The 21,879-nt window shown below is 33.6% G+C and overlaps 1 protein-coding gene across 6 annotated transcripts; it reads right to left on the bottom strand.

The window, feature by feature from the left end:
* Window positions 1–736: 736 nt before the first annotated feature.
* On the bottom strand, window positions 737–20,383 carry LOC106052677 (1-aminocyclopropane-1-carboxylate synthase-like protein 1). Of its 6 annotated transcripts, none has more exons than XM_056009145.1 (14): window positions 20,321–20,383; window positions 15,507–15,687; window positions 14,964–15,023; window positions 13,901–13,971; window positions 13,445–13,514; window positions 11,977–12,043; window positions 11,058–11,155; window positions 10,459–10,533; window positions 9,128–9,228; window positions 7,759–7,891; window positions 6,854–6,995; window positions 5,816–5,958; window positions 3,493–3,646; window positions 737–981 (listed from the first exon to the last, which is right to left on the bottom strand). In XM_056009145.1, the coding sequence occupies exons 2-14, from the start codon at window positions 15,639–15,641 to the stop codon at window positions 905–907; spliced, it is 1,326 nt and encodes a 441-aa protein (XP_055865120.1). In that variant the 5' UTR covers window positions 15,642–15,687; window positions 20,321–20,383; the 3' UTR covers window positions 737–904. The 6 variants fall into 6 exon arrangements, with proteins under 6 accessions (XP_055865120.1, XP_055865117.1, XP_055865121.1 ...); XM_056009142.1 differs by having other exon boundaries at window positions 20,300–20,351; XM_056009146.1 differs by lacking the exon at window positions 20,321–20,383 and adding an exon at window positions 20,220–20,238.
* Between the last annotated feature and the right edge of the window lie 1,496 nt (window positions 20,384–21,879).

The following is a 21,879-nucleotide window of genomic DNA, read 5'->3' on the forward strand; positions in this document are numbered from 1 at the left end:
CATGACGTAGTCAAGGAATGTAGTATTTTAACATGTTAACTCACTACTCAAAGGTCAAGACAAATTGAAAAAAATGCCAGCCATTGCTGCTCTGTATGTAAAGCGCATTTATGATGTAAAGTTTCATCTCTATTTATATTAAGTTATTAACATGCCTTGTCTGTATAATAAATGATGTTTGGTGCATATTCATAATGGCTCTATTTTTAAGCACATTATTTTGTTTTCATATAAGCATTAATACATTCTATAACAGACAGTAATGGAAGGAGGTCCACTTTATGCATATTAAATAGGTGTATTTTTTACTATCCGGTAGTGATATCCGACCGGAGCCGAATAGCACCGGATAGTAAAAAATGCCGGATATTCGGCAGAAGCCGGAGGGACAATCCGGTGCACCCCTAATAAAAATTCAAACTCCCAGGATTTGAACCTAAGACCCCTCAGTTCATAAGCCAAATACCAACACACCTGCCTTTTACTTTGCATACATATTTATACGTTTGAAATTCAAATTTATGTAATGAATGTTCATTAAAAGCTAGTCTGTTTATTTGTTTCCTCTGAAAGTGTTTAAATAATTAGTAAGTGAAAAGAAAGGGGTCTAGGAAGTGTTGTAATCTCTGCCAGTAAGATTCTGGAATCAACCAAAATTTTCCTATGTTTTGAACTTCAGAAATTCCCTCTCCTGGCATCTACAATGCCCTTTTTCACAAATAAAGAAAAGCAAATATACATCAGCATATGTATCATGCTAACATTAATTTATGAGTTTATTCAACAAAGTTTGTAGATAGTTTACAAGCAGAGGTAATAAGAAAATAATTACAATATAATTTCTATAAAACTGAAAATAATTTATTTTATAATTATACATAAACACATTCTGTAACAGTCTTGGTCAATAGCTAGTTGAATTCCCACATGGATGTGGATATCGTGGGCTGGACTTCAAAACATTGAGCATCCTCTTGACACCTGTGGTTAGAAATATTTTATCCTATTGAATATACTTGTTCAACAAGAAAAACATTAAAAAATACTTTAAAAAAAAAAAAAAAAATCTTATAGGAAGTGAAATTGTATCAATTAGATTTGATCAGTCCTCTAATTAACTTTGTAATAGATCTAGACCAACAACAATAAATCTGTGTGATTAATAATTGGGGGGGGGGGGTAGAAAGGGATATCTAAGTGGATTTTATCAAAATTGGTTTTTAAAAGTTTTTTTAAAAAAAAAAAAAGGGAAAGGGGGAAAAACCTGAATTAGAAATTGTGGCTCATGCCTCCTCAAGCTGACTTGCTAACCCCTCTGCTAGTTACGTACTTATGACTAAAGATTGTATAGTTATATACTGTTTGTTTCAATTTAAAGCGGCAACACTTCAGTCAAGTAATATTTCTTTCCCTTGTTCAAGATAACAAACAAAATAATAAATTACCAATAGTTAATTAACTAATTGATTAATTAATTTTTTTATTGATTCTTGTGTTGTCATGTAAAAGAAATAATTTTGCAACATTTCAGCTTGACCCGATGAGATGGGTGTCGGAGAAATAACGCTTACAAACTTTTTACCAGACGGATAGAGTAAGTTATTATAAGCTTTGTAAAAAAAATAAAGATGCCTTACTATAAAAGACACAATTAAATCACTGCATGATAAGATACTAATAGTAGCAGTGCACAGATAGTTCATTTTAATCTCATTCTCATTTCAGATTTATTAAGCAACTCATATGAAAGTATTCTGACATATAGCCAAAAGAAAAGATTCTCAAAAACAAACTATAAAAAACTTCTTATTACTGGGTGCACTGAAAAACAAATAGAAATTGCAAACATAAGTCGTGTCAGAAGTTTTATTTTGGAATAAAGAATGGATTACAAAAAATATGAAATATATAAAAGCAGCACCAGAGTACCATTGTTGAGAAAGGAAGGTAATGAAAATACGGTGAGCCATATAAGCTCCTAGGTGGACTCAAACCACAGCAATGTATGCATTCGTCATCTCATAAATGTAACAAGTCTCTCTACTCTCCTCCACACAAAAATTAGGATTTTTTAAAAATTGAAATTTTCATTAATTAATAAGTCTTTTTACGGTGTGACTATACAAAATCTGCTAACATACGGAATAACTTGTTGGCAAGGCAACGCCTCATCTAAACTGTTGCGAAGTCTAGAAAACATCATAAAAAAAGCATCAAAAATTACACTCACAACATTACCACATTTAAAGGAACATTTTGAACAAAAGTGCCAAAGAAAATCGAAAAAATCTTGGAAGACAACGGCCACCCGCTCCATCAGAACTACACCAGGTTGTCGCGAAGTGGGCGACTACTGTCAATCAAAACAAGAACCTAGCGGTACAAAAACTCGTTCGTACCTTACTCGGTCAGACTCTATCACCACCACTCTTTGATCAGGGAACATGAAATGCACCAAGATACCTGTGTGTAGTCGCTGAATGAACCCCTAATGTTGTGTCTGTTGTATTTATGTGTATTTTTCTGTTGTGTTGTCTTTATATGAGAAAAGAGTCCTTGTAATCACAACAAATTTCCGTAAGGATCAATAAAGCAGTCTTAGTCTTATAACAAAATGAAAAATTTAAGAAAGTGTATCTTATAATATTTTTTAAATTGAAAAATGCACAAGGGAAAAGAAGTGAAACAAGTCTATGAGGTATATACATGATATACTACAAAACTAACACATCAGAATAGCATAATTAAAGCACTTGATCTAAGAAAAGTCAGACATATAATGAATGGTAAAAAAAAAAGTTAGGGCACGGTTCTTACTATAATCATTCTTTCAAACAATTAATTTATTTAATGTGCTAAACTAGATCTTCTAGGCCTAAATATAACTATCAGACAGGATATTAGTGAGATCAACAAAAAAAAATTTTTACTAAAAGGGGAGCTGTATTTTTTTAGTGCCAAAGTATATGTATCTGTTTCCATTAGATTCATAATCATTCTCTGTCAGATTGTGTCAAAATTTATCTTATCTTATATACTATAGACCTTACTTCAAAAAAAGAAGATAATTATGTCCAACGCATTTCATGTGTCAATCTAGTCATGCATGTTAATCAATGACTTAAACACTGCTAAGTTGTTGGTTTTCCTGGCTGATTCGATTCTCTAAGGGCATTAGGAATGAAGGAGCACTTGTACGAATTTTTTCTAGCATACTGAATAAGAAATGTGTCTCTATCCTTGTGATTTTCTTTAAAATTCTTTCTTAGGACAAACAAGACTGGCTTTACAACTCTTTTACACTAAGTACTGAAATTACAAAAAGTGGTAAGTTTAAGGCAATAGGCCTACATCCTAGCACATCTTAGCATTTATATTTTTTAATGAATTTGAATAAAAGGACCTTTTAGAAAATCAAGTCTGGATAGAGATAAGCATTTCAGGGTTTCTTCTGTTTTTTTTTTTTCAATTAGGTTTTTAGAGCACTCTTACCTTCCTCATTGATGTCCTCATCTAGTGTAAACACCATTCTAAACATACCAGGTGTTTTGTTGCACACCTGATAGCCAGGCTGTATAAATACTTTCTCAGCCAAGAACTTCAAAAACAAAGCATCTTCTGCTTCAAATGTTTGCTCTGGTAAAAGCTAAAATAAATTGTAAAAAAGATCATTGAATTTATTATTTTAAAAAAATAATTTTAAGTACGGTATAAAATGAAAATAAAAAAATAAATATAAATAAAAATAAACAAAATTCTTAACTAGGTATTGTTTTAAATTTCAACCAATTGAACCTTTAAACAGCTTATTACCAAAAAGTTAGTTTATTTCAGAATCACATCCTAATAAAATATAAAGATGCTGTTTCTTTAAAAACTTATGATAAAAGTAAATCAAATTATAAAGTTATTGATAAATCAAAAGCATTGACTCTATTGCTAAGTGTTAAACAATAAAATGTATAAATGGTCAACAATATTAACAAAAGTTATGTCATACACTTTTTCTCTGAATGTTTGAAAAAATTGAAGTAGGGCTAAAAATATTTTGTCAAAAAACCCTATGACACTAAAAAAACATCTTTTAACTTCACCAAAGTATTTTCAGGACATCTCTGAACACTATATTTAGATTGCAGAGTATATAAAAAAGGCTAAGAGAAGATTAATTTCAATATTTTCATTTATATGCTTCATACATAAAAAAAAACAACACTGAACAGCTTTTGTTAACCTCAATAACAACAGTAAGGAAACTGTTCTTCAATGGATTCCAGCACATATTGAAATAGAAGGCAATGAAAAAGCAGAGTTTCTGGCCAAAGGTGGGAGAATGAACAAACAAATGAAATTCCTCTTAACCAGAAAGGAAGAAAATTATAGAATACCAGGAAAATGATAAGCTCTCATCTCAATTTCTAGAAAAGTGATGCCTCTTACAAGTTGTCTCAATATGACCAACATATAATTTTGTGTCAAAGAACTGGACACAACAGAATGAGAATGCTGATCATGACCTACAAAGCTGCATACTTCGCCAAGAGGCCCAAACAAAACACTGGCCCTGAAACCCTCCTATAGAAAAAAACATATACAGAGAACTGCCTGATCTGGAAACCACTGCATGGTTCAGCTCAGATATAGAAGTACTGATTTGAACACGTCATCATGGAAAATGAGAACAAATAAGAAGAAAAGAGTTTTCCATTCTCTAAAAGTTGTTTACTATTTCACAGATCCCTGGGTTATGCATTGATGTTATGCTACTAGATTTACTTTTAGTGTTATTAATGGATAAGGAGGCATGGTGGTTGAGTGGTAAAGTGCTTAACTTCTGAACCAAGGATTTTTACTTTCAGGTTCTTAAGGGTGCCTCAGAGTCCACCCAGCTCTTTTGGGTACCTGACATTAATTGGGGAAAAGTAAAGGCTGTTGGTCATTGTGCTGGCCACATGACACCCTCATTAACTGTGGACCACTGAAATAGATGACCTTTACATCATCTGTCCCACAGATCACTAGGTGTGATAGGTCTGAAAGGGGAACTTTAATTTTTTTTTTTATTATTAATGGACGCTTGGTCATTTGGTATACGCTCAGGACTATCACTGTTAGAACTTTTTCTTTTACCTGTTTTGGTGAGTGAATGAATAAATACAGTTTAACTTAACTATTTCTAAACTTACACTCAAATGTTTTTACAGCATGCAACTAATATAAACAGATGCAAAATATTCATTTTTATACCAGCCATCAGCAGATGATGGCTAAGCGGATAACTGTTTATATTTCCTTGTCTTTACTTTGGACTGGTCTAAACATATTTTTAAGAGCAGTGTTTCCTAACTGTTCTACAGAACACTAGTGTTCCCTGAGGCCTAAATAAGGTGTTCCATGAACTACTGGAATAATTAACTAGTAGGCCACCACATGAATCAATCTCTCTATTAAATAAGAAAAATGTTCTGCTAAATACTCAGATTGTGTGAAGTGTTCCATATAGGGAAAAGTTTGAGAAACATTGGCTTGGAGAATTGAAGTTTTAAAACTCAACACTGTCCAAGTTATCCATAATGATTTTTCTTGGTTTGAATTGAAAGTTTCAAACGTTCCTATAGAAATGAAGACTATTTTGTTCTAGTTTGAGCCTTCTACAAGATGACAGGGGATGGAGTCCATGATTATCATGATGACAGTTCAGAGTGCATTTCTCAAAACTAAGCAGAGTTTTCCAGTTCAGATCCCAATTCACATCAATAGGCAGTTTCCCACTCTGATATAAAATTTTATATTACATTATAATCAAAAGATTCACCTCCGTAAGATCTATCCATATAAACATGGTGGCGGCAGAATTATGAACTTTGACCCCATGATCTTTCAAAAGTGTGCATATTTTATTGTAGCGCTCTAGCATGCGACAATGTTTTGTTGGCAGGAATACATTATTTAACCAGTCTGTGGTGTAGAGAGATGAAAACATAAATGAATTAAATTTGTATAGTCCTTCTGGGTAGAGAGGAAAAAAAAAAAGAAAACATTAATTTTGTCAGAACATTAAGGAACAATGTAAAATATACATATAGGTTATTGTTACATTTTATATTTTGTATATGTATTTACAGTGCTTTTTTGGTAAATAAATTAGGTGCCGGTACTCAGTGATGGATTGCCTAATTTTTTACTACTAATAAATTAATAATAAACGTTAATATACAAGAAAAGTAATCATTTTTCCCCCACATTGAAAAAGGTGCAGGTATGCTGTATCGGTGCATACCATCACAAAAAAAGCACTGTAATACCATCACAAAAAAAGCACTGTATATATATATATAAATAAAAAGCTGAAGGGAAAGAAATACACATTTACAACTATATATTTCAACAATAAAATGTAGAAGTTATTTCCCTTTTCCAATATCAAACAAAAAATTAATTTTCGATCCATGTTTTGTTAGGAACAATAAATAATTGTTTCAAGTTTCAACTAGATCCGAGAATGGATGAGAATGAATGCGGAAGAAATAAGGTGTACAATTATCAAAGGGGACTAACCCCCAAATATTTAGCCAAATCTCTGAATACTGAAGAATTAATTTCCCAGTATCAAACAAAAAATTAATTACCAGTAATTAATGACTAGTTGGTAATTTTTTTTTTTATTGATTCATGTATGATCTTTGCCAAGGAATAAGTGTGCAAAGTTTCAAGTTGATTAAAGAGTGGTTGTGCGAGAAATAACTTTTTACCAGAGACAGAGTGAGTTGATTTAAGCTTTGTAAATATAGTAAAATACTTTCAACAAATACTCATTGTAAATATACTCAATTATCCCAACACAAATAATTACCTGTATCATTAAGAATTTCTTTCAGTCTAAAACCAACAATTGAGGACACAGTGGTGAACACAGCTGATGACAGACAGTAGGCCAGCACTTTGGGGTTTCTAGTATACTGGATAGCAAACTTGTAACCAGCTAAACCTAGATCCTAAACATTAGCAAAGATAACTTTTGTATAACTGAAACAGTAGGAAGGATAGCTTTTGTATAACTGAAACATTAGGAAAGATAACTTTTGTATAACTGAAACATTAGGAAAGATAACTTTTGTATAACTGAAACATTAGAAAAGATAACTTTTGTATAACTGAAGCATTAGGAAAGATAACTTTTGTATAACTGAAACATTAGCAAAGATAACTTTTGTATAACTGAAACAGTAGGAAGGATAGCTTTTGTATAACTGAAACATTAGGAAAGATAACTTTTGTATAACTGAAACATTAGGAAAGATAACTTTTGTATAACTGAAACAGTAGGAAAGATAGCTTTTGTATAACTGAAACAGTAGGAAAGATAACTTAAGTGTAACTAAAACATTAGGAAAGATAGCTTTTGTGAGTAACTGACACATCAGGAAAGATAATTTTTGTTTTATACCTATGGATAAAATATTCAATAAAAAGTCAAATATAGTTTCAGTACAAAACATTATTTATATATGTTTACTTCAACAACTTTATAATTGAAGATTATAATTTATAAATATATTAATATACCACAGAATTTCTCAAATGATAGCCACAACGCAAAGCAATGTTAGTCCATAAATGTGGATCTATAAGCTCCCATTTGTACAGTTCCAGAAAAATCATTGCTAATTTTGTTTGCCTACCCCTGGCTTATACAATATATATTTTTACCTCCCAGCATGTTATATAGGCAGCACTTTAAGTGTAGACAACACTTACTTTACTGCAGCCCCAAGTCACATGCACCATGTTGGGGTCTGGATGTGGTACTGACAGAATACTGGTAAACTTCACTTCATGGTTGAAGACTGATAAAGCATAGATCTCATTGGAAATCACATGAAGTTTGTTTCTGTGTAGTGATATGAAATTCATTGAGATTATTTAAAGTGTTGATTTAAGCCAATGTTAATGAAATCCTAAGATTTGATTTCTATCTTTAGAGATTTGTAAATTACCAAGTAGTTTTCAGTTATCATAGAAATATTATGACTCTTAAAAAGAGTTAAAAAACAAATTACAACTCCATAACTTTTTAAAATTGCTGAGTAATTTTTTCTTAAAGCCATTATTATGAACTATCTTAAATTTATTCGATTGCCCTTTAAAAGTTTGTGTCTTAATAAAATGATATTTTTGATATTTTGGGTTTTTGGCACATCTGCACAATTTAGGTCATGTTTTGCCCATAAACCCTCAAGGGTTACTTCCCCTTTATGGCTCAAGAGCCAAATGTTATATAGCTAAGTTATTAAAAATAAGGTCTATTCGTAGTTCAAACAGTAAAAATAGTACAAATATGTACAATTTATTAAAAATCTGTTGTAAATATGTATATAATTACAATTACTTTATGCCAAATCTCAAACCAAATTTTCGTACTCAACCCCACCTTCCAAATAAAGCCAGTTATTTTCCCAGGGTAGACATAGCCAAACAGTGTTTTTAAGTTGTTTGCGCCAAAATATTTCCCTCTAATATCCTGTTATCTGGGGCAATCAAGTTCCACAGTGAGATAAGAGTCACAGTACTCACACAGTGGGAGCTCTTCTCTCTTTAGCACAAAGGAGTGTGTGATGTAGGTGTGGCCAATCCTAAGTCTGGACATGGTCATGCTTCCAAGCCTTGTCAATCCTTTAGATGTGGACTACCACCTGACATCCAACACAACTCGTCTAAGCTTGTTGTGGGTCTCAACTTCCCACCAATCCTGCTACTCTCAGAGGCTACAAGCTGTCTCAGATCCGAGCAGGGAATTTGGGTTCATAACACAGCTTGACACAATTTTCATTAATTTTAATATCTAAAGCACTGTGATGATCATATTTTTTTTTTCTCTTTATAGGCTAACATTTTCTTTTGGCTTTATAAAAAAATTTTGAAATATATATCATCAAACCAACAAAGCCGTACTTTAATAAAGTACCTCTATAGCTGTTGAGAAAATTATTTTTAAATTTTTTGTTTTTTTGGTAGCCATTCCACTTTTTTAGGCTTTTACTTTATTCTTGTGCTTTTACTGGAGACTTTTTATATTGATATCATTTTGTATTTCTTTAGCAATAGATACATGGTTGCATGAACTCACCTATATGCAAACTGTAATATATCCAGGAGCTGTTCTCTGCTAAAAACATCTCCGCTGGGATTGTTTGGGCTACTGAGAAGTATTGCTTTGACTATTTTGCCCTAAAAAGTATAAATGTCATCAATATAAATCGACAGTAATGTAGTAATAAATCTCTAAACTGAAACATATTACACATCTTAAAATCTAACTATATCAGCGGTTCTCAACCTTTTATGCTCGGCGACCCTTTTTACAATCCCCCACTCTGCAGCGACCAACCCACCCCACACACATACAGCAATAGAAGAGTAGACAACAACAGTCCATATTTTCGATGGTCTTAGGCGACCCCTGGCAAATCGTCAATTGACCTCCAAGGGGGTCACGACCCACAGGTTGAGAACCCCTGAACTATATTAATATCTAGTTTCAGTTCATTACAAAATATAATAAAAACAGGCATTTTAGTTGATTGTATTTATTTATTTGTTGTTTTTTTTGGTTCAGCTAATTAATTTATGCTTTTTTTTATATGTACTGTATCATTGAAATTCATCAGAAAGGCCTAACATACTGGCATTTTCCTGCTTATGTAAATTCAATAGTTTATTAAAACATTAAAACTAATAGAGAAAAATTATGCACAAAGGTGATCTCTCAGCTAATGGTATACTTTTCTTCTCACAAGCAAATTTATTCTTTGATAGCTTTTTACACATGCATGACTGTCAGTTAAGAGACAGGTCAAGGGTTTGTAACATTGTAACACAGGGAGGAGGAGGGGGATAAAGAAGACAGAGGTGATGACTTATACAACAAATATAAAGGGAGGACATCTAAAAGGAGGGAAGGGGGAAAGAATGGGAAGAGCAAAAGTAAAAATGTTAAGTCCCCCCTCAGACCATGCATTCTTTAGGGCAGTTAATGTAAAGGCCATCTGTTTCTGTGGCCCATGATTAACGAGTGTCATGTGGCCAGCATAAAGACCAAATTTACTTTTCCACATGCACCATCCATTATCCATTATATCCATTATATCTGGGTGGAATCCTAAAGATCTCAAAATTAAAAATCCCAGTCTTCACCAAGATTTGAACTTGGAAACCTCTGATTCCGCAGCCAATGACTTTACCACTAAGCAACTTCGCCTCCAAGTAATAAGAATGCTGAAAAATACTCATGTCATTCCTTAGTTCTCTGTGTAATCAAATCAGAGACGCAACTATGAAATTTCTATGTATTTATGTTGTTTATGTTTCTTTATGTATTTTTTCTTTATATTTTTAGTGTACTGATATAGTGCAGTCCTTTGATTAAGATATTGAATGAAAAATAAAAATAATCCAAACCTCCTTTTTGGCATTCTGAAAAGCTTCTTCCAACATTTCTGAACTAAATATACACTCTGATGGCAGACCATCATCCTGCAAAAATATCAAGCTTTCTAAGATTGTACCCACAAATCAAAACATTTCAAATTGAAGTTCTACTTTAATGAGATTAAAGTTGTTTTATTTTTTTTCATCCATTATTTTTCTTTTAAAGTAAAGAAATAACAATATGGCAGGGGATCACTTGTATGAATTCATTGCTGTTGATTTTGAAGACCGATATGATTCATGACAAGAAAGACATTAAAAAAAATACTTTGCAAAAAAAAAAAGCTTATATGAAGTGTAGTTGTGTCAATTAGTTTGGATCGGTCATTTAATTAAGTTAGTAACAGATCTAGACCAATAGCAATAAATTTGTATGATTAGATGTCCATTGGTCCTAAGAGATAGGGACAAAGTTTTGACTCAAAGAGTTTATTATATTAATAAATAAATAATATGGTGCACCCCATATTACATCTACACAGAGGTACATTTTGATTTAGTCTCATGTCAGAGTTTGATTGAGATCCAAGTTAAATACACAAAACAACAAGTGAGAACTGAACACTGACCTTGTATTGAAGAGGTACGCTCAACACATTCACCTCAGCCCTTTCTTTCACATCTTTCTCTATTCGAAAGTAGAAAGGGGAAGGCACTATGATGTACTCTGAAAGGGAGAGAAATAAAGTAAATGAAACAAACTATAAAATATCAAGCCTGCTATAGTAAAAACAATCCAGATAACATGGAGCTCATCAGTAGATTAAACACACAGATATAAAACTAGTCACAGTGAAATACCTGGACATTATTTTGTTTGCTCTACTTGTTTCGACTGTTTCTACACAATAAAAATTTATTACATCCTAGCTGGTGGAACACTGCAGTGCCTCAATGGTCCAACAAAAAATTTAAATAATTTTACAATAAGAATAACTAAAAACTAGAAAAATAAATCAAAGACTTTATGCAAGTGAAGTGAGACTAATGTGCTTTTGTGGTTAACAGTTTATTGTGCAATTATTATTATTTGATGTGTATAAAAAAAACAATGATAATAACAATGTGACATTGGGTAACACATCATGGCAGTGAGGATGCAAACCAGAATGTAATACTGTATGATATATATATATATATATATATATATATATATATATATATATATATATATATATATATAAATAAAATTTTAACCCTAAGAATTTTTATGCATTAGTTACTTGATGCCTTTCACAAGAGAGGAAGAAAGCCTTGAGATTGAAAAATCTACATACAGTGTTCCTCTTCAGAATTGATATGTTAAGTCAAAAAAAAAATTCTGTCTTATATTCCAGTGGACTATAAAGCATACACTATATCTTAATACAGTAGGAGTCAGTGGAGTCATCTATGAACCAACCCATTCCTTCCAACAATTTTCTTCTTTGAAACCAGTATAAGGGAAGCAACTCACACTACCATGTAGAGCATAAATCTAAATATTACCTCCCCTGTCAGCTACAGCATATGCAAGTGTCTCCAGTGATGCAGTGACTCCACTTACGATGACAACCTTGAACATTTAAAATACAATAGGTCTTTGTACAAAATTTAAACAACCCATAAAAAAGTTATATTAAGTATAAGTCTGTATAGAGATAAGCAATAACTACTTAAGATGAATTTGAGTAATGGGCCATAACAGTTACAAAATCTATGATATTAGTGTCTCTTTAGTATTATTATTTTAGGTTCATATTATTTCAGTGATTCTAACATTAAAGAGTATTTAAACCTACTGAAACATTAATCTAAATTTGATAATTATAAAAATAAGTCAAGTACTGGTATTCCTTTTTTTTTCTTGAAAAATTGGGAACAAGAAAAAAGAGGGAAAGAAGAAAGAGTGACAGCTTTCTTAAAGTAACAATGAAAGAGGAAGGTCATATGTCTTACAACATATTTCCTAAGACACACGTTTACAAACAGGTTGTCTGTCACTTTACAATGACACCTGGTAGAATGACGTTTTTCCTGGTCTTAGCAGGTATAATGGTCCATGGTGTGGGACTTGGACAGTATAACAAGGAAGACAAAGGTGGCCCCCCAGTGGGGTAAATCATGGCTCTGAAAGAGAAACATCTCTGATGTTTTGGTGTTGGGTTACAAGAAAGAAAGAAAGAGAAATAGAGAAGATAGTCTAAATGTATATCATGCCATTACTATGAGAACCTGTCAGAAAAGGAGCTCTTTGTACATGGCAGTACTCCCATAGAATTAGGAGGTCATATAATTAGAATATGAAAGAATTCTGCAGTGTGCACAGCTTTTGGCTGATTAAAACCAAAACCAAAGGTGACTGAGGGATGACACCTTCATAATGTTCTCAAACTAAAGCTGGAGAGAAGAGAGAGAGAGAAGAGTCTCTGCTTTTTTTCTGACCATCTGGAAAAAAAATCCTTCCATGGCTTATGTTAGACACCTTATTTATAGTTTAGTTATTTAGCGACGCACCATAGAAGACGCATATTGAACGGGACTAGTGACGTTTGGGATATGTTGGGTTAGAGACCGGAAAATCAGTTAGCGATATAATCCTTTAGGGTAAGGACGTGTTTAGTGACAGAGACTTTTACTGTGGCCTTTTCTCGGAATAAATACATGTTACATTGTTCTTCAGCGTTGACTACATCTCTTTACTTGTTAAAACCGATGTCTTGTTTTGTCTGGATTGTTGATCAACTACACGGAATACACCCGAACAATAATACCCAAACGCTTGCAGAGTAATTGGTTGAAATTCAACAGTCATCCATAGTTGACCTCAAGACAGCCTGAACAAGCAACATCACACTTAATAGCATAGGATGCAATCATCTTTTTTGAAGTAACGTCTGTATTTTATAAGACTTTAAACATCTGATGATCAAAATTTTCAAGTATATTTGTTCCTACAATGCTGTTAACAGCTTACATTTCCGGCATCAATGTCCTCAAGGGGGTCGAAGTAATTTTCCAAAAATTTCTTTCCTGTTTCCTTCAATCTTAAAAAAACAAAGAGAAACAAACATGTATTTAGATAACATGTTTTTAAAGTAAAGAAATAATTACAGATCAAAACTAGATGAACATACATAAAATATTTTTTAAATGTCATAATTTAATTTAAAGGAAATCGTTGAAAATCTAATAAGACTAAAAGAAAAGTAAGTTCTATTTCTTAACATTTAGTCAAGGAGATCTTAACATTTTTTAAGTTATAATTCAATAATAATTAATTCCATTTTCTTATGGATATTTTATTGAACATAGTATTAAACTAAAACCCAATGTAAAATGAATTTTCTCCTCAGGGCAGATAAAAGTATCATATCTTCTTATCCTAAATTTGTTTCATGATTAAAAAAAAATGTTTACAAACAAAATTTACTCTGCATTGCCACTATTCACATCATAGTAGAGCAGCTTTGAACTTTCATCTTTACCTTGTAAAGTTTTGATCTGTGGTGAATACAGTAGTCATCCAGCTAGTTAACATTAGGCTATTTACAGTAATATTAGGTTAATACAAAGACATAGTATATATACTTTATATACATTAGAGGAGCCATCTCATAAATGATTACACAATACATTGCCACTATTAAAATCATAGTAGAGCAGCTTTGAGCTTTCGTTTGATCTGTGGTGAATACAGTAAAAAAAAAAAAAAGTAAAAAGTAAAGTTCCCCTTTCAGACCTTGCAATCTATGGGGCAGATGATGTCAAATCATCTGTTTCTGTGGCCCACAGTTAACAAGGGTATTATCTGGCCAGCACAATGACCAGCTGCCTATACTTTTCCTAAACTAATGTCAGGTACCAATTAGAGCTGGGTGGACTCAGAGGCGCCCCGAAATAAAAAATCCCAGTCTTCACCAGGATTCAAGCCTACAACCAGTATTGGAAACCTCACGCTGTACCCCTCAGTCACCTTGTCTCCTGATTAATACAGAAGTCTGCTAGATAAAATTAGGTAATTCACAGTAATATTAGGTAAATGCAAAGACATAGTATAAATATACTTCATTTACATTAAATGAGCCATCTCATAAATGATTACACAATAAGAGTTTTGAAAGAGGTAGACATAGATAAACACAGTCAACATCCAAGTGCTATAGAGTAAAACATCTTGGATTGTATTGGAGATACATTATTTTAGTAGTATTTTGATATCAATGATTCATGTTTTGTGTACATCAATAAATAAATGTGTAAAGTTTCCACTTGATCCAAAAACAGGTGTAGGAGAAATAACATGTACAAACTTTTTACCAGACAGACAGAGAGAGATGATAGATATAAACTTTGTAAAAAGGAAAGGGTAGGGTGAAATGCTTGGGGTAACAAGAAATAGAGCAGTGGAGGGAGTTAGTTGGAAGATCTCTTGTGGTGCTCCAGTGGTTATCAGTTTTACCAATACTTAAGTAAAAAAAAATTAGAAGTCTAACCTTTGACATGATCAAATCTTCACAAATCTTATTTTCCGCAATCCCAAAATTGACAATGCCCTGAAAATGTAAATATTAGAAATCGCATGCAAAAATGTGTTAATTCCATGAATAAGTTATTAGAGAATAAGAGAAATGAGGTTGCTACATTATTAAAATGTAGAATTTGAATAGCCGATGGGATGTGTGGCTGAATTTCACTTGCCTAACTTGGGGATAGAGGGGAGTTAGTTTTAGTCATAATATCCCCACTTTTCAGATCTATAGGGCAGATTATGTAAAGGTCATCTAGTAGCTATTTCTGTGACTCATGGGTTTTGAGGGTGTCATGTGACCAGCACAATGACCAATCGCCTTTACGTTTCCTCAAATAATATAGACTAGGAATATTATTGTATATATCTAATTCAAATTGTATATCTAATCCAAATTGTATATCTAATCCAAACAAAAAATTTGACCAGATCTTAGCAATCATGAAACCAATTATAAGACGAATACTCCAACAGCTATAACGGAATGTAAACTTTATGATGTACCTACATTGGTATTATCAACTGGATCATAGGAGTCTCCTAAAACTTGTTGAACGTATTTGAAAAATGGTGTCGTTGACGAAAGAGTACATTGTGCTCGTTGAGAAATATTAAATTGTTCTTCACTTTGGGCATTTGCCATGATCTTGTAGCTTCAGTTAATTGTTTCTTTGTTTTTGTTAACCTGACTAGATTAACAACACAAATATTTGCAATTTATTTGAATAAATAGAAAAAGAGCCAATATGCCTATTAGTATAGAAAGCAAACATTATATAGTCAAATAAATCTACAACCAAATCAAGCCTCTATTATTCTTCCTATATAATACTAATAGTAACTTATAGTAATATAGACCTAGATACCTACTATAGCTAAAGGGCCTATTATAGAATTATTATATTATATATATAAAAAATAATACACTATATAGATCTATATAATATAATTATAATTATATACTTATAATTAAAGTCTATATATATTATATTTATAGATAGATCTAGATTCTAGATCTCTATCACTTATCAAAATCATAATTTTTTGTTGAGTAAGTATCACAGGAAACGCCTACGAGTTTGCGAGTAATATATATGGTAACTCCCTAGATCTAGAAATTTAGGCACACAAAGATCTAGATGTAGATTAGACCCAGGTGTGAGTGCTATGGTCAAGGCCAAAGCAGTGTTTTGGTCAAGTGAGTTTATCTTATACATTGTAAATACTAGCATACGTTCCTTCAAAACAGAAGATTTAATTAATTTTAAGGTGATATATGGCTATGCGGCTATGCGTGAATCTAGATCAGAGAATTTTGTAGTTTTATTTTTCTATATATCTTATCTTATATAATACAGATGTTACTTCAAAAAAGAAGATGATTACGTCCTACGCGTCGTGCATATTGACGTAGAATCTAGGTCTAGGATACGTCACAGCTTAAAAATAGTGGATTCCTTTCTTGGAACTTTCCCACCACTCAGAACTAAAAATTGTGTGGATGTAAATCCTGGTGACCCAACAAAAACAGCGCGGACAAAATAGCGCGAAATATCCCGACAAAATAGCGCAAGACAAAATAGCGCGGACTTAGATCTATATAGATGTGTATAAAAGCACCGGATTATTAGTTGGCCTACTTTTGTGTCCTGGACAGCATTTTTGTTGATGTCTCGGGTCTATCTTTTTCAATATTAATAGATCTAAAAGTATGCCATATTTGCAGAGAACGAGAGTACTTAAAATTGTATATCATTCCCCTTTTTCAACAATAATAAAAAGGCTAACTTGCTAAAAATAGGATTTTGAAATATGGGTTAGAGGTTAATCTCTCACTTCCTCGGAGAACACTGAGAACAAGATTCTGAGGTACAATGATGGAGAACGAAGTAAAGCTGCAAGCAAGACAAAGTAGGCATATACCTCCAACTTGACAGATGCCTTGCTGCTATATTGCAGATATACGAAAACAAGCCAGTGTTGGAATTTCTACATGCCATTTCCTACAATTTAACGTTGTGAAAGTTAGTGTGTATGTGTATACATCTGATAAGTATTTTTGCCTGATTTATAAGTACACTTTTGGAATGTCAATAAATGATATATTTTGAAATTATTCATTTTAGCTTATCATAACGTTTGCTTACTGTTTGCATGATATATTTATCGTTTATGATATCTAAAGTCTAAAGTGTTTCCTGCAAAATGACTGAAAAATAATGATAACATTAAAACAAAAAAAATATTGGCTCTATTCATATTTTACGATATAAAGTATTTCTTTCAAAATGATTAAAATAGGCCTATATGTCGGCGCTATTTTGTTCGCGCTATTTTGTCGGGGTATCGTAAATCCCCGGTACTCAAACTGGGTTGTATACAATTAAAATAACTTCTTCGCTAAAAGCCAGTTTATCCGAACTGATGACAAAAGCATCGAAGCCTTACTATGCGCGCTGGACTGTCGTTCGGATTTATCGATGGTCGAGGGTTCAAATCCTGCCCGCTCCCATCCCCCGTCGTCCTGCGGGAGGTTTGGACTAGGAAGTAAACTATCTTCAACTCTGAAGGAACATACGAAACATGTAAAACAAACATTTTTATCCTCTTCGATCATTATCATACGTTTGAAGGTTCAGACAAGTAGTCGCCTGCGACGATATGGTATGTGGTTTTCAGATTTAGCAGCTCATCATATATCATATATATATATGTTTTGTTTTGTTGGTTCTTAGACGAAATATTATATGTTGTTCATGTCGGGACAGCTTGTAATAGGCATTTTTTCTTGAACTTTGTGTGAAAGCTGGTTCATTTATCGTTTATTCAACTACTTTGTTTTTCATTTCTCCCGGGTAGAGAGGGACTTTGATTGAATTTAGTCATTCTTCCATCTTTGGCCAATATTTTTGTCTTCTCATTGTTTTCTAATTCAATGTGGCCTGTGATCCGTTGGAGGAATGTTACTTTGCTGTTGTAAAGATTTACAAGAACTATCTATCTATATATATAATTCTCTTCATGGCTCAAGAGTTTGGACGAGAAGAAGAAGAGGTAAAGGAAAGATCACTATTTTATTTCTGCGGATAGAGTTATCCCACGAAAAAAAAACAAGAGGGGGGAGAACAAGTAGTATTCACCCGTCACTATGGATGGCTGCCTGGTCGTGCTGTTTGCGCGCTGGATTGTCGTTTGGACTTATGAAACCCTGCCCGCTCCCATCCCCCCTTCGTCCTGCGGGAGGTTTGGACTAGGAAGTTAACTATCTTCAACTCTGAAGGAACATACACACACACAAACACATGTATGTGTGTGTGTGTGTGTGCGTATGCTCGCGCGCATATGAAGCTTTTTCACAAACGGGTCCGTAGTCTGTGGAAAGTTTTGACTATATAAAGGGGCCATGGGTCAAAAAAGTTTGCCGTAGCCCATGGTAAATCCTGTAGTATTCCTAAATGAGTAATATTTCAGTTCACCTCAGTGAATATATCGCGTTTTATCGCAACATTTCATTATAATTTAATTCACTGTTAGTTCATTCATTGTCAAGTTTAGCCTAGACAAGATTGTGTGATACTTATTATTTTATGTTGGCAACTTATACCGAATCTACCGTATCTTTCTATAATCTCCTAATTCAATACAGAAAAAAAAATGCTAATTTATGAACACCTCTATTTACACACAAAATTAAATTTTAAAGCATAGAAATTATTTATGTACCGGTAGATGCGGACCAGAATCGGGTCGACTACATATTTATTACAAATCTCTCTCTCCCTGTCTCTCTCTCTCTCTCTCTCTCTCTGTCTGTATGGTAAAAAGATTGTTTATTGAATAGAGAAATCGTAACATTGTTTTAACATTCACAGGTACATCACTATAGTTGTCAGAGAATAGAGGAATTCTTTATAACACAACACAACTAGATCTAATTTAAGCCTTCTAAATAAAATCTATGATTTCTCCATAAAAGTAGGACCGCCCCCCCCCACTCAAAGTGTTTAGGTGGGAAGGGCAGTAGAGGTATTCGCCCCCCTTAATCGACAAACAGGGAACGACATAATATAAAGATCAGTGAAAATATCAATAACAAGTTTTAATCATATAGATATTTAATGATTCTGTTAGCAAGCTGTGATTTCTAGAAATAAATTGGACCGCCCCCCCACTCGAAAGTGTATGGGGGGGGCGGGATTGATACCATCGCCTCTCCCGACCCCACCAAATCGGCCAACATACTAGAGGGGGGGGGCGAAATAATCTAAAAACAGGTTGAAATAAAAATAATTAGTATATATTATTAACATAAGTAATAAATTCGTATACAAATTGTGTGAATTCTATACTAAAATCCCCCCCCTTTTTGGGGGGTGGGGGTCGGCCGAGGGGGGGGCGATCGCCCCTACCGCCCCCCCCCCTGGATCCGCCAGTGCCTACATCGCTTACAGTCTTAACTTTAGAAATTTTGCGTCCATTAAATGTCATTATATATTGGCCTATCTAGAGTTTTGAACGCTTGATTTTATGAGGTTTCTCATACTGAAAAATAAATAGAATTAATTTGATACATGCATTTCCATAACCACATGGCCGGACTAGGTGTCAAAATCGCCCCGGGCATTTCTATACCATCCTGCCCATAAATGGTATATTATATGATGGACATCCAATTCTACGTGTACTTAACTGTCCTCAAAATGATTATGTTAAGTTTGATAATGAATCATCGACATTGACATTGACAATCGACACTGAACACTATATCTTTATAAGGAATACATGTCTTATGCTGCTGTTTAATCGCAAAGTGTGTAGACCCTAAAAGAATGAAGCCTATTGTAACACTGTCAACGGATGTAGGCTATTACATTAAATTGGGAAATTGTGTTAGATTAGATTAGTGGGCTCTAGAAGAGTCTGTAAAAGTTATTTGTTTTGTTTTTTTAAACACGTCGTTTAGAGAGCCCTTCTTATAAGAGAATACTATAAAACCTTAAACAATTTAATGCTGGCATCCATTCGGCCCTTATCTTTTAAATTACAGACATGACTTCTAATAAAAAAGAAGATGATTAGGCCTACTGTGGCATTAGCCCGAATGTCTATATAGCCAGTCCGCCCCTACATAGCCACACTGGCATATGGGTGGAATCTCATTATCTATGAATGGTATTAGTCACATTAATTCTTACTACACTTTCAATATCAAACGATTTACCGTCAACTAGTTTAACATCTCTTCTTTGGAATAAATATTACCAACACATTGAAGTGGATATAAATATAGTCTATACTTACTTCCTATCAAGCGAGACTAACCTGCAAAAGTTCAGTGAGAATGACTATGAACGGCTGTGGCATAATGTGACATAGGTCACGATTAATTCCAGAGTTCTTTGACCTTTTTAAATACTTCAAAACTAAGTTGAAGTTAATGTGTGGTCATCCTATGACATTCTACAGTATGTGCTACACTAAAATGACCTACATATGTTGCATGAATCATTATATATCATTATATATTTAAGGGCCGTCCCCCAAAAACGTTACACATAGCCTAATAAGCTAATATCCTAATATCCTAATATTTACCTAATCAACATCCACATTATAGAGGTAGGCTATTTGAATAATTGTTTTTACAAAGCTTATTTCAAATCACTCTGTCTGGTAACAATTTTGAATACGTTATTTCTCCCACTTCCCATTCTCGAATCAAGTTGAAACTTTACACAATTGTATATTGAATTCTATTGTACAAAACATGAAGAAATTAAAAAATAGTTAATTAATAACTGATAATTAATTATTTTGTTTGGTACCAACAAGGGAAATCAATCCTTCAGTATTAATAGCAGGGCCAGCCAGCCTTAGGCATAGGCAGACTCCGATTGATTGACGCCTCGTACATGACTCTAAAGGATTTTTTTTTTTGGAGCGATCTTGAGACTTTTGCCCGATGTTATTATTGAGGTATAATAGGTTTTAAATAAATGGACATCATTCACCAATCGTAAACAAACAACATTTTGCAAAGTGGTTCTCTATATCTTCTATACAAATTACGCAATCCATAAAGGCTGTCACGTGATACGTAATTTTCATTGTTTTATCAATATTATCACGTGACTAAATGTTGTTTGTTTACGATTGGTGAATGAGGTCCATTGCGTAATGTATTTTTTTTTGTGCTGTTTAATGTAGTTTCTCTTTTTCATTTTAGGCCACGAATTTCACATCGCCTAGGGCCTCCAATTATCTAAGGCCGGCCCTGTTATTGGACAGGAAGTGGACGAGTGGTAAAGCATTATAGCAAAAGGGGTAAATCCTGATGGATTTTTAATTTCGGGATTTTCGGACGACTCTGTCTCCACCCAGCTCTAATAGGTACCTGACATTATATGAGAAATATTAAAGGTCATTATGATGGCCACATGACTCCCTCGTTAACAAACAGTGTGCCACAGAAACAGATGACCGAAACATCATCTGCCTGATAACCGTCTGGTCAGGGCCAGTAGGCCTACTGCTTTTGGACGCCTCCAGGCGAGAGTTGGGCGGAATAAATCGCTCAGACTGCCTACAAAAAATCAATGTCTACCGAGCAGTGGTTCTCTCAACCCTTCTATATGGATCTGATATATGGGTATCATACTGAATTATACAGAAAGCAACTAAGACTACTTGAACGCTTTCACCAAAGGCAGTTACGCTGGATGAACGTATGCCAAAAGCAGTCTTTTTTGGTGAGCTGAAAGGTGGTCGACGTAACAGAGGTGCCCCACGGAAATGCTTTAAAGACCAGCTTAGCCAGGTGCCAACTGGCTTTTTAACTGACCTGGTTACAAGCGGCTTCAGAACGAGACAGCTAGAGGTCA

The sequence above is a fragment of the Biomphalaria glabrata genome, chromosome 13 (assembly GCF_947242115.1).
Source record: "Biomphalaria glabrata chromosome 13, xgBioGlab47.1, whole genome shotgun sequence".
NCBI classification, from domain to species: domain Eukaryota; kingdom Metazoa; phylum Mollusca; class Gastropoda; family Planorbidae; genus Biomphalaria; species Biomphalaria glabrata.